The sequence below is a fragment of the Anser cygnoides genome, chromosome 24, assembly GCF_040182565.1.
Source record: "Anser cygnoides isolate HZ-2024a breed goose chromosome 24, Taihu_goose_T2T_genome, whole genome shotgun sequence".
NCBI classification, from domain to species: domain Eukaryota; kingdom Metazoa; phylum Chordata; class Aves; order Anseriformes; family Anatidae; genus Anser; species Anser cygnoides.
In genome coordinates, this window is record NC_089896.1 from 3280851 (window position 1) to 3294681 (window position 13831).

A 13831-nucleotide genomic window follows, 5' to 3' on the forward strand; every position below is an offset into this window, starting at 1 on the left:
TCGGGGCCGGTTATAGGCAGCCCCCGGCCGCCGCGCGGCTGCGGGAGGCGGCGGCGCTCGCCGGGAGCGGGGCTCGAACCCGCGGCGCTCGGATGCGCGCAGCGGGCACGGCGGGGCCGCGGTCGCCCGTGGGCCATGGAGCTGCCCACGGAGCTGCCCACGGAGCTCCCCGCGGCCTGGGCCAACGGCACCTCCTGGGTCCCCCTCCCCGGCCCCGGAGGCAACGGCACGGGGCAGCCGCGGGCCAAGGACGCCACCTCCATCCTCATCGCCATCGTCATCACGGCGCTGTACTCCGTGGTGTGCGTGGTGGGGCTGCTGGGCAACGTCCTGGTCATGTACGGCATCGTCCGGTGAGAGCGGGGGGCGTGCAAGGGCGGCGGGGGGGCAGCGTGCACCGGGGGTGTGCATGGACCAGGGGTGTGCATGCACCAGGAGTGAGCGTGCACCAGGGGGTGTGCATGCACCAGGAGTGAGCGTGCACCAGGAGTGAGCGTGCACGGTGAAAGGGATGGCCACAGGAGCAAGTGTGCACCAGGGCTGGGTGTGCACCACGTGTGAGAGCGGCAGGAGCGAGTGTGCACGGGGAGTGAGGGTGCACCGGGGGTGTGCATGTGCCAGGAGCGAGTGTGCACCAGGAGTGAGCGTGCACGGTGAAAGGGATGGCCACAGGAGCAAGTGTGCACCAGGGCTGGGTGTGCACCACGTGTGAGAGAACCAGGAGCGAGTGTGCACGGGGAGTGAGCATGCAGCAGGGGTGAGCGTGCAGAGGGTGTGTGCGCACTAGGGGTGTGCGCGAACACCAGGAGTGAGGGTGGGTGTGCCCCAGGTGCTGTTTGCGTGGCTTACCCCCCCCTGCCCAGGTAGCACTGAGCTGGGTGTGCCCAGCAGGGACGTGTGTGACGTGCGTGAGGAGCACGTGTGAGCGCACACGCGTGCGTGGGGCGCCTGGGTGAGGGGGAGCAGTGCGTGTGCCCGATGCCGTGCGAGAGGCAGAACCACGGCGTCTGCACAAAGCAGGACGGGGGATGTGGGAGCCGGTGTCTGGGGGGACGCACCCAGACGCTGCCCCCACCCCAACCACAGCCCCACCCCGGTGCCAAATCCCCTGCCCGCACCAGCGGCCCCTTTGTCCAAGAGGAGCTGCTCAGGGCCGGATCCAGATGCTCTTACTCCATCAGCAAACTCCTCGGGGGGCACTGCTGGCGGGGAGGGACCCCAGGGAAAAGCCACGAGCGTACCAAGGGCCCCGCACGCCCCTTCCCTCCCTGCTGGGGAGCAGCCCCGCACTGACCCTGCCTGGGTACCAGGGGTTAATGCAGCCACAGCTGCGGTTTATAAGGAATGAGAACCATGAGACCACCGGGGCTTGCGTGAAATTCCCCGTTTTTCCCCCATTTCCCCCCACCAGCACTCCCAGCACAGCCACCATTACACCGGGTCAGCGGCCGGTACCCTCCCCCCTGGCTCCTGGGCAGGTTTCCACCCCAAAATCAGGTGTGCAGCAGGCACCCACGCTCCAAACCCCGTGCAAAACTAAAGGCAACGGCTCTGGGAGCGAGGAAGGACGGCAGCGAGCAGGCTCAGCACGCAGGGGAGCTGCAGGAGGTGCGGAGCATCCTCACCTGCGGAACAAAGCCAGCTCCCCCCAGCTCCGCGCCCCTCGGGCGCCTCCGCTGCCTCTTCGCATACCTCGAGCTGGGGAGGGAGGACGGAGCGCTGGGGACCTGGCCCCGGCAGGGATTTTTCATCCACTAAAATCAGCCCTGGCCAGAAAAAGCAAATTACGGTAATTGTTGCAGGGACACAGGGCACCGACAGTGTCCGGGTGAAGGATGCGTGCCATCAGACCCCCTGCAGCCGGCTCAGCGCGGCGAGGGGAGGGAAGGCGTCTGCAAATGGAGAAGCCTTTAATGTGCAAACACCATCCTCTGTCATTTAACTCGCGAAGTAACCTGATTGCTGCACACGCTCACGGAGCCTGACTCACGTAGGGACCCCATCTCCATGGTTTCTGGCCCCCCCACTCGCCGCCCTCCAGCTGACGCTGCAGTTCAGGGCGACTCCGAGGGGATGAACCATCGCCATCCTCCGAGCCCCTCGGCTGCTGCTCGCGTGCCTGGGCCCTCGTGGGGTTTCTGAGGGGCTCGTCTGCATGAGACCCGTTTTCTGAAAGCCGAGGCGGGCGCTCGGCCTCCCAAAATCAAAGGTCTCAGAGCTCCTGGCCGTTTGTGTGCGTGCAGCAGAGAGCGGAGGAAGGACGGAGCAGCTCGCTGCACGAGCAGAGGTGCGCCCTGCTTGGGGGGTTTGTCCGGGACTGTGTTCCCCTGCTGAAGCCCACCCGATGTCCTGCAGGATCAGGCCATAAGACAGGATCATAGGCACGGCTCAGGATCAGACCCCGCTGCTAAGAGGATTTGTGCTCCTGGGGACACCTCCCCAAGCCCCTGCAGGCACAGCTGGAGGGCATCCCGTGGGGCTTGGGGACCCGGGGACCCAGAGAACAGCACGCGCAGCATCTCCTTCCCTCCACCCCACTGCACACCCCAAGAACCCAGCCCGGCCAAAAAATCAGACTGCTTCTTGCCCAGGGCAGCCAAAATGAGCTCAGAGCCAGCGCCAAGCCTACCCGGCACCTTCCGACAGCTCGACTGGATTGCAATTAGCACCGCATTGTCAGGGCTTTTAAAAATACCCCTGGACGTCTTTTGCAGCTGCACGCTCAGTGCGAGTGCCCGGAGCTGAGCAGTGGGACGGCAGCCTGCCTGCTGCCAGAGCATCCCTTTGCTGGGCACAGGCTTCCTAAAACCAGGCTTTTTCAGCCAGTTTTACAAGCGGTTTCTTTTACTTAGGTGTTTGGGGAGCTCGGGGGGAAAGCCGGGAGCGCAGACTCCGGCTCGCTCCTGCGGTACGGCCGCTGCCATGCTGCGTCGCGCTCGCTTCAGCCCCTCGCGCCTCACACAAGCCTCCTGTCTCCCTCCAGCCCTTCCAGATTGCTTCTTTCAAGTGCCTAACTTCCCAATCAAGGCGCTCGCTTAATTGCGATGGGTTTGGCAGCCCCGGGAGCTCCATCAGCACAGGCGGCTGCTTCACAGCACCGCGCTCTGCCGCAGGGACGGAGCTCCCGCCTGGAGCACCCGTGTCATGGGCAGCCCAGGGAGGGGGCACCACGATGGACCCCCGGGGGATCCCAAGCCGAATCCTGTCCCCAAACCCCAGCTCTGGGGTCCTTTCGAGTCCCCCGTTTTCTGCTTTGCCTCACCAGCACAGCCCCATGTGCCTGGGGAGGGGGCCTGGGCCCCGGCCCCCCGGCACATCTGGCAGCGGGCTGCAGAAGCGCTGACCCAGCGCTGCTGAGTGCGCCTGGCAGAGCACGGCACCGACAACGGATTTTCCACTTCACGCAGAAAGCAGAGATCAAAGAAGTGTGAATCTACCTGAAACGGCTATTTTTAACCTAGGTGAGCCAAAAAAAAAACCCCACCTGACAACGACAAAAATGCTCAGGTTTTTGTTTAACCTGGAACGAAACTTTGCTAAAAGATGCATTCACACACACACACAAAAAGACCCCAGGAAATAACAGTGAAAAGGACTTTTCAAGGAAATTTCAAATGCATGTTGTGTTTAAAAAAACAAATTCAAATCAGATGTTCCCCCCCCTTGGGTGGGGGACCAGCGGCCACATGTGCTCACTGCTGTTTTCCACCAGACCCACTCCTGCAGCTCCTGGCTCTGCTGACAGCAGAACTGGGGGGGCCGCAGCCCCCCCGGTGGGCTCCCTCACCCCGCTGAGCTGCTGGGATGGAGCATGGGGGAGAGCCCCGGGTCGGGATGTTACGGAGGGGACAGAGCCCCCCGCAGCAGAGCAAACCAAAGCCCTGCTGATCCTCCACGCAGCAAGCCGGTGTGCTGCTCTCCAGCCGAGCAGCATCCGAAGGAGATGAAGCCCTTCAACCCCCCCTCACCCCCCAAATTCGCTCCATGTACCCCAAAACGCACGGTGGGGCCATTCTACAAGCTGAGCCTGACACACACCCAGCACCATCTTCCCCTTGCGCACCAGACCCGAATTAGCTCCGGGGTCTCTGCAGTGCCGCAGCCCCCCCTTGCTCTCAGACCACCCCCCCGTGCCCGCTGCAGGCAGGTCACCCATGCACAGAGATGCTGGCATCCAGGCCAACACTTTTGTTAATTAATTAGGCTGCATCTAAATGAGCCGGGGGCAGCGGAGGATGCTCCGAGCCATGGGGCTTGCTGCAAGGGAGCACGCGGGAAGGGCTGGAGCCGCTGGCACAGCACTGACCCCTGCACCCCACAAACAACCGGGGGGGCTCCCGATGAGCTGCCCCGACCCAGCCCCAGCGTGCTGACCCCTGGTGAAACTTCAGATTTTGGGGACCTTCAGGTCTTGGCACCCAGCACCGGGTGTTTCTCCTACCATGGTGTGACGAGGACCGGGGCTGGCGCCCAGCAAAGGGCGCAGGCAGCGAATGGCCCCGCGTCGCCCGGCCGGGCACGGCCCGACGCAGCCAGGCCTCCCCCAAAAAGCTCCCGCCGAGCAGCTCCAGCCGGGCCCACGGCGCTGCTTCCAGATGGCCTGTTTTCCGGGGGTAATCGATCCAATTTCTGCAAGTAAACTCAACAGGGAAACAAGCTAGATAATCACGATTTACTGGGTGGAAAATCAGATAAAAGAGGTTTCGGGAGGTAAAGGGCATTGTGCAACTGATTCAGGGAAATGGAGTAAATTGATTTAATTGGAAAAGAGACTTCTCTGAAAAGCTATCCGGATTTTTTTTTGAACTCCTGTCACCTCCCTGGCCAGGTAATGGCTTGCATAGGAAGGGCTCCCCTTGGCTTCACCCAACGCGGCAGCGAGTCCCTCACCCTTCCCAAAATGGGCACATTTGCTCAGCGATACTTTTTGTTTTCGCTTCCTATTGAATTTGGAAGGGACAGAAAGTATTTGTGGTTTCTGAAGCTTTTGGGATGGGCAGCTGGCAACATCTCATCCTTAAGAGCATTGGGTGCACACCCAAGCCTTGCGAGCCAGCCCCAACCCCCTGTAAGCTCCCGTCTGCCACCGCAGGTACACCAAGATGAAGACGGCCACCAACATCTACATCTTCAACCTGGCCCTGGCGGATGCGCTGGCCACCAGCACACTGCCCTTCCAGAGCGCCAAGTACCTGATGGAGACGTGGCCCTTCGGGGAGCTGCTCTGCAAGGTGGTGCTCTCCATTGACTACTACAACATGTTCACCAGCATCTTCACCCTCACCATGATGAGCGTGGACCGCTACGTCGCCGTGTGCCACCCGGTCAAGGCCTTGGATTTCCGCACGCCAGCCAAGGCCAAGGTCATCAACGTCTGCATCTGGGTCCTCTCCTCCGTCATCGGGGTGCCCATCATGGTCATGGCGGTCACCAAGTCGAAAGGCAAGTGGCTTCGGGGGAAAGGTCCCCTCCTGTGCCGTCTGTCCTGGCAAACCCAGGCCGCCTGGTCCCGTCCCCGGTTTGGGCTCAGTGGAGGTCACCCCTCCATGGGACCAGGAGCATGCCCTGCCATGGAAAATCATCATGGTATCACTTCCCAGCTTGGCTGGGAAATGGGAAAAGAGGTTGGAAACAACCCCAGAAACTGTCCTCCCCCTTCCCCACCTCCAGTCCCCCCAGTGCCTCTCCCCAGCTCCTCCTTCTGGGGTGCAAATCAGATGCCTAAGCCCATGCCCAGGGCTCAGGATTCATTGCAAAGTCCCCGGCTGGCCCACACCACGCTCGGCAGCTCCTGTTCGGTGGGGCCAGACCCTGGCTGCTAGGAAAGCTCTGAGCAGCTTGAGGAAGGGGGGGAGGTTTCAGTAGGTGGCACGGGGACATGTCCAGTGCAGTGGTTGGGAGGAGACAGCGTGGGGATGGCCCGGGAGGCCCTGCAGGGAATGGGTCCCTGGTACTTTCTGCATCCCTTGGGCACCCCAAGGGCTGGTGGCACAGCTCCCGGGGAACCTCTGTGACGAGCTGGCAGGTGGGCACGCATCCCCTAGTGTTTCACCAAGGATGGAGATGCTCAGCCACGACAGCTGAGAGCAGACTATACACAGCAGACACTCTTTGCTCTCTTTTTTAACCCCTCTTTGACATCGTCCTCTCTCCCGCAGACGGGATGGTGCTGTGCACGCTGCAGTTTCCCGATCCTCCCATCTACTGGGACACCGTGACCAAGATCTGCGTCTTCATCTTTGCCTTCATGGTCCCCATCCTGGTCATCACCATCTGCTACGGGCTGATGATCCTGCGCCTGAAGAGCGTCCGCCTCCTCTCGGGCTCCAAGGAGAAGGACCGCAACCTGCGGCGCATCACGCGCATGGTGCTGGTGGTCGTGGCAGCCTTCATCATCTGCTGGACGCCCATCCACATCTTCGTCATCGTCTGGACGCTGGTGGACATAGACAAGAAGAACCCCTACGTGGTGGCCAGCCTGCATTTCTGCATCGCCCTGGGCTACACCAACAGCAGCCTCAACCCCGTCCTTTACGCTTTCCTGGATGAAAACTTCAAGAGGTGTTTCCGAGAGTTTTGCCTGCCCTTCCGAGCCCGCGTGGAGCAGAACAGCTTCTCCCGAGCCCGAAACACCGTGCGGGAGCAGGTCTCCACCTGCACCCCCTCCGAGGCCCGCACCAAGCCGGCATGACTAGCCGTGGGCAGCCAGTGGCGGGGCGGCAGGGGGGACGACCTGCGCTCCGAAGTGACCCAGGTGACCACCACGGAGCTGTAGCAGCGTGGCGGCCCCGGCGTTGCTCGATGCTGCTGAGACTGAAAGCAATTCGCTGCAAAGAATTATTTTTAACCCAAGATGGGGGAATGGGGACTCACTGAGCAGCAAGGAGCCATCCGCCGCGTGCGTGGAAGCGTTTGGGATTTCCTTCTGCCATCACCAGCCGGTGGGAATGGCCAAAGGAAAACCCACTGGTGAGCAGTGGTTTACTGGAGTCCTCCAAACCAGGACTGGCCATGGAGGATGACTGTTGACTGTTAATATTATTGCTGTATTATTCTGAGATTTCCAAGAGCGGCCAGGGCAGCCCTGCACACGGACGAGATGCCGACACCACCAGGGGCCAGAGCGGAACACGCTCCCTGCCACCATCACCAGTGCCAAATTCCCCAGCCCCGCATCCAGCAGGGTGATGGGGTACTGCTCCTCATCTGTCTGCCTCCAAAGACATTAAGCCCAAGAAAGATTTCATTACAGGAGCAATTCATGGGAGTTCCTCACAGCACTAACGCGATTAGGATGGATGAGCGGTGCTGGCGCGCAGCTGGGGAGCGCGCAGCATCCAGCCCCTCATCCTCCCCAGCCCTTATAAACTCCCCGGCAGTTTGTAAACCCACAGATACACAAGGCAGAGTTTAGGATTTGCCACCTGCCTTCGCTGTGCTGAAAAATAACCCTGGGGCAGACCAGAAGCAAAGATTTTGCCATCTCGTGCTCGGCACTCGCCCGGATCTCCGTCCCGCTTTCCCGGCAGCCTGCAGCAGCTCGAAGGGCGCACATCCTGCGGCGGCGCTGGCCCGGGGGCTCTGGACTGCATTTCCACTGCTAAATGCTTACAGATGGGTCCCTGGGAGCTACAGCCCTTCCTTCCTCTCACCTTCCCACAGCCACATCTGTGCCCATGAGGTCAAACGGCCCACAAAGGACGGGGCCCATGAGGAGCGGTAATAGCTTTTATTGGGCAAATTGATGCTGCTGGAGGAAGCAGGCGAGCACCCGGCTGCACCTGGGGCTCATGGGCTGGAAGGAGAGGCTGGCCTGTGTCTCTGTTTTTTCCAGTTGCATCAATTTAGCCTAATAAAGGCCATTACCTCCCCGCACCAGCCTTACCTTGCTGCAGAGCTGGTGCAAATTGCAGCCTCCCCGTTTGGAAGGCAGAGCCGACGAGGCAGCCGAAGCAAATTTGTTTTTCAAAGGACCAAATGGGGCAAAATTGCCCATTTGGATCTCAGATCAAGGCTCTCTGGGGCACGCAAGCAATCCGTCTCCTCTGCAATGCATCCCTCCCTGCCTGAGGAAAAGGCTCTCACACCTCCCACAAGGGTGAGCCTCAGCTCCACGAGAGGAGATGCTGAGCAGTCCAGAAGCGGTTGCAGATTGCCAGCTTCAGCTCTCCACCTCCTCCCCCCTTGGGGGAAGAAGCCTCAGCCCCATCTGGTGAAAAAGGCTCCTGGTGTGGAGCTGCTTTGTGCTGAGGTCCCTGCAGGGGGGAGATTTCCTGCGGGGGGGGGGGATGTCCTGCAGAACGGGCATCTCAGCGTAAACTCCAGGATAAGGCTAAAATCCAACTTGAGAGCTCAGTTTGGGGATACTCCCAAAAAATCAGATGAGCCCATATCACCTTAGCCAGTGCCTCAGTGTCCCCTGGAGATGCCAATGCCAAGAGCAGAGTTCCCAGCACAGCAGTGGCTGCCCAGTGATGAGACACTGGGTGCTGCGGCACGGGGAGGTGACCGTGCTGGGGAACCATTTCCCACCCCCATGGGGCTTTCCTCCCATCTGGGGAGCCCTGCCAAACTCAGCCTGCTGGAAAACATTCTGCGGTGGCCTTAAAGCAAGTTAAAAGGCTCGTGGTCATTACTTTTTAAACTCACCCACGCTCTGGCAGAGCCGGAGCCAGGACGCAGCGAGAGCAGGGCGGTGCAGGAGCACGAGGAGAAATGGAAAGCGGAGGAAAATCTTAACCCCGTTTCCACCCCAGGAGCTGGGAACTGAAAACCCAAGATGCTTACAGGGAAAGGCAGAGGTTGTTGGTGTGAATTTGCTGATAGCTTGATGTGTGCCAAGGTTTTGTCGCGGATTAGTGAAGGCTCCCCGTAATGCCCCAGCTCCCGCAGTCAGACAGTTGCGGGGGGGGGGGGTCGTGGCTTTTCTCAGTTTAGGTTTTGCTGAATAAATAAGGACATCTGTGGGAAAAAGGGACCACTGATAGCAAATGCTGCACGTGAGACCTGGGAGTGACACGGACCTGGAGCACCAACCAGCTGCACTTCTCACCCGAGGGCTGATCCTGCTTCTCCCCGCAGTGACGCCTGCCCAAAAAACAGCCCGGGAAAGTGGGGCCCAATCCTGCCCCCCCGGGCGCTCAGAGGGCACTCTGTATACTTATACATACCTATGTACCTGTACACCTCTCTGTGTCTATAGGTGCACGGAGCTGAAGCGGCTCCGCGCCCCCCAAGCCCCATCCCCCCTGCCCAGACCTCGACCTGCTTGAGCCACCGCCCCCAGTCCTCGTGATTTGCTGGCATTGCTGTATAGGATCCGTGCTTTCTAAATAATAAAAAAAAAAAAAAAGAGAGAAAAAGAGGTTCCAGCTCTCCTTTAATTCTTGGATGCTGAAAATGAGTGGGGATGTGTTTTGGGGGGGGGTTGATGGTCGGGGAGGGGCTGTGCTCCCCATGGCACCCTTGTGGGGAGGAAAACCAGCAGCAGGGGGGCAGAGCGGGGTGCTCACCCCAATTATTTCATTTCCAGTAGTGGAAAGCAAGTGTAAATGAGACAACGCTTGAAGGGAGCTCATACAACAGCTTCCCAGAGATGAATCCACATCCTGCATCTCCCAGCCAGGCTGCCAAGCTCAAATAAAGCAGGATTTCTCTCTTTTCAGGGAGCGCAGGGCCAATGCCACAATCCCAAAGGAAAGTCCCGTGCAGAGTGAGCAGCATCCTCTGTCCTGCTCTGAACCATCGCTGCAGTTCCACCTCCAAGGTCTGAAAAACTCTCCCATGCTGGGAAAACGCAGCCCTGCTCTGCACTGAACCGGCGGCGCTCGAGGCGGCTCTCTGCGGCCGCCGCAGGTCATCAAGATACAGTTCCAATTAATAGCCCAGCCGCTCAAAGCCTGGCCCAAATGACATTTGTAATTTAAATGCAAATGAGGATTTAGTGCAAATGCAACAGAAAGGGGCGCTGGAGCCTGTAACTCTCATGCCGCTTAATGAGGCTTTGGGTTTTGGGGTGTTCATCGCTTCTGGCACGGCACCTCGGGAAGCGCTGGGACGGGAGCGCGCGGGGCTGGAGCAGAGCATCCGTGGGACCTTGGCCAGGGAAGGGGAAGCTCGTGAGGGTCAAAATGCTCATGCGAGGAACCAGAGGGCAGGCGGGAGGGGGAGCCCGGTCCCCTGCATCCAGGACCCTTGGAAAATGAGCCCCATCCCCGGCTCCAGCAATTTCACAGCCCAGAGGAGAGGCGGCGGTGCCAGCCGCGCTTCCACGCGGCCCCTGCTCACGTGCACCTCACGGAGAGTTTCAGGGAACACATTTGCAATCCTAGAAGACATTTGCTGCTGCAGAGAACATTCCTCTTTTTTTAATCAGTCCACAAAATAATGAACCCTAATGTAACGCGCTTGATTCTTACACGTGTGATTAATTACGCAGCCGCCTGTTTCTTTGTCTGCACCACGGGTCTAGCCTGACTTCATAATTGCATTATTATGCATAAGGAAATGACTAAGTCTGCCTGTCGTGGCGAGGACACGGAGATATCTTCCACCACCCTTTCTGCAGAGGAGCCTGGGACGTGTTGAGGCTCTCGGGCCTGAAGAGATGCTTCTTGACTTGTGATTTATCATTTAAAAAGCAAAAAACAACCCGCCATGAATAATTACCAGGGCTTTTTTTTTTTTCCCCCTCCCTCCCCTCCTCTCAGTTACGAACCCTGCTCCACTCGTGCCTTCGTGCCAAAGCTAAAAGCAGCTGAGCCCTGTGTGAGCAGCACAGACCCAATGCACTCCAGTGCCCAGCCCCGTTATACTGGGATGTACTGCCCACACTCCTGCTCAGCGCTGCCCTGACCGAGTGCGGTGGGACCAGGCGGGGCGGATGCCCAGCCCTCTCATTCGGCTGCAGACTCATCCTTTAGGTCTGACGATGTTCCACAGGGCAGTTTAATTAGCAAGCTCCCAGAGCCCAGGGAAAAAAGGCTTCCATTGTGAGCGCTATTTGATGGGAGGATTTGGCGACATAGGTGTTGGGTGGGGGGGTCATAATTAGGGTTAGGGTTTGGAGAGGGAGAAAGCGCAGAGCCCCGGTGTGCGTGGGGCTGCGTAAAGGCTGCCAAAGGACGCTCAGGTCTCCCAAAAGGACGCCAGCAGGAAACTTTGCAATAATTAAAGCTCATTTCCTTTTCAAGGCAGGAAAAGGAGGCCAAGAAATCAACTCAGCAGCCCCCAGGCCGCCTTGAAGACAGACGCGCCTCCCTGCCGGGGGTCCCTGGGGAGCGCTGCACAGGTAGCTGCTCTGCAGCCGAGAACGCAGCCAGAACAACAACAGAACAACAATCGCTCAGCGAGCGCAGCGAGACCACAGAGCCTCACAACGCTCATCCTCCGCAGGTGCTAAAAGCCCCAGATCCACGCTGCGATAGTATTTTTCCTGTAAACCAAACACTTCTTGCACACTCCGAACCGTAGCGCACGAGGACCGGGAGCAGGGGATTTGTGCAAGCCGGTGGTGGTGAGGATCAGGCAGGGGGGCCTGGGGGCTCTGGGGGGGTTGGTGCCTGGCGAAGGCAGCACCGAGCTCCTTCTGGCCCCAGCTCCCGAGCAGTGCCAGGAGCGCTGACCGCAGCCGTTCGGCCATCCAGAGCCGTTTGCCACGCTGAGCCACAGGGAAGGTGACAAGAGCCACCCCTCAGCAGTGCAGAAAGCCCCAGCCGTGCACTAAGCCCTGCACCCCACAGCTGTTGTGGGGATGGGGCAGGGCTTGTCCCCCCCACGCCCCACCGCAGGGCCCAAATTCCTCCTCTTTATCCCCAAAATGCCCCCGCCTCCCCCCCACCGACCTGCCGGTGCCGAGCCACGTTAATGAGACGTTTCCCTTTCCTCGGTTGTTTTCCTTCCCACCCCTGTCCTCAGGGGCTCCATCCTTCCCCAAATTTGGAGCAACTTCCCCCTGAAGCATCACTCCGGCTCCCAAGACAACGCGAGCTGATTCATCAAGGCAGATAATTTTAATCTCCATTGTTTGTGTGATTGATCTCCCCAGCCACGTTTTCCCCTCTTTCTTGAAAAGCCGCCTCGCTCTGCAGAGCTCCAGCAGGCTCCTCACCCGCAAGGGGATGGTTTCTGCTCCCAGAAGCGGGGCAGGTGGGTGCTGGGGTGCTGGGGTTGTGTTCCCAACCAGCTGCACCAGCTCCGGGCTGGGGATGAGGCTGGGGGAGATGTGTGGGATGGTGCCATGCTGCAAAAACTGGCCCGAAATGGGGGGTCAGGGCTCAGCAACGGGCTGAGCTCAAGCCCTTACCTTTTGTTCTTCCTAGAGATGTTTTCCACGGAGTTTTGAACGAGCCATCACCTTTACAGAGGCCCTACCCTCTTCAGGAGGCACTCACACCACCCAAGAACTGCCCCAAACCCCCCCAACCTCAAACCCAGACCCCAAACCCAGCCCCGCTGGCCATTTAATCCCTCCGCATCCAAGCCAGCCCCAACCCCACCAGGGCTGGGGATGCGGCGGAGCGAGCAGCCGCTCCTGCAGCCCCCGCGGCCCAGGCAGCTTGTCAGCATCACCCCGTCCACACGCCGCCAGAGGATCCCCACGTCTCCCAGGATTAAGGCTCTCCGCACTTATTAGCTCTAAATAGGTCGGAGCGAGGCGCGTGCGGGCGCGCACCGCAGCGGAGCCGCCCAAGTTCAGAGCCCTGCGTCACGGCGCCGTTGGTGGGCGCTGAAAAGGGCTGCAAAGCAAAAGGTGGTGGGGGGGAGCTGGTTTGTTTTCCCTGGAAGGGGTATAAAAATAACCACGCTGGTTTTGGAGAAACAGGCATTAACGCTGAGCTCGTCCCCAGGAATCAGGCCCCCGAGCAATTTCCCTCTTGGGTGTGGAGGAGTTGGAGTGGGGGCGAGGGTCCCAGGGAGCAGCATCAGGTTGTGGTGGGCACTTGCCCGAGGCTCAGCCCACGCTGACGGTGAATTACAGGGAACGGGCAGCGAAAGATGCTCCCCAGGTCCACATCCCAACGTCACGCTTACACGGAAAATAAAGGAGCTGTTTGGGAGCCCAGCACTGCGGCCACCAAACACAGCTCTTTAGTGGAGATTTTCTCTCTTTTTTTTTTCCCCTTTTTTTCTTTTTTTTTCCCCCTCCTGCTCAGCACCCCCCTCCAGCTGCATGCTTAGATCATCCCCGAATGCATCTCAGAGCTTGTCCCGGCCGAGCCCAAAACACGCAGGAGCCGTGGAGCTGAGGCCGTCCACAGCCCAGCTCCTTGTACCCCAACTAACCGCGCGCCCGAGCCCAAATCCCCAGCTGGAGGCTCATTAAGGAACCCGCTCCCGAACTAGTTAACGAGGAACAGACACCGGCGGCTCCAGGATGCGATCGCTGTGCCTCGACGCTCCAGCTGCGGTGGAAACGTGCTCCCGTCGGCGAGCCCGAGCTCCCTGGGGGTGCCGGGGGCAGGACGGGGCTGGCCCCCACCCCACAGCTGGCCCCCGCTGCAGGGAGGGCGACGGGGCGAGCGGGACCCCCGAGGAACCATCCCCTCCTCGCCCCGCTCCCCTGCACCCTGCCGCCCCCAGCGCCTCCTCCTGCTGCCATCCTGCGGCCGCGTCCCCACACTGCACGTGTGCACAGGCTACGGGCACGGGCAGCACCCAAGGGTGTCCCTGCACCCGGGGAAAGCGTCCTGCCACCCGCACCCAGCACAGACACCAAACCTCGGCCCCCGCAGCACCGCCGGGGTTGAGAGACGCGAGCCTGGCGCGAGCGCCGTGCCCATGGAGGTGCTGCCCCCCCCCCCCCCCCCAAAACCGAGGGGAAAGCCCAGGG

At 60.1% G+C, this 13831-nt stretch overlaps 1 protein-coding gene across 1 annotated transcript; it reads left to right on the forward strand.

The window, feature by feature from the left end:
• OPRD1 (opioid receptor delta 1) lies at positions 1–9271 on the forward strand. The gene is made up of 3 exons (XM_066982581.1): positions 1–353; positions 5093–5442; positions 6159–9271. The coding sequence occupies exons 1-3, from the start codon at positions 136–138 to the stop codon at positions 6689–6691; spliced, it is 1101 nt and encodes a 366-aa protein (XP_066838682.1). The 5' UTR covers positions 1–135; the 3' UTR covers positions 6692–9271.
• The last annotated feature ends 4560 nt before the right edge of the window (positions 9272–13831 follow it).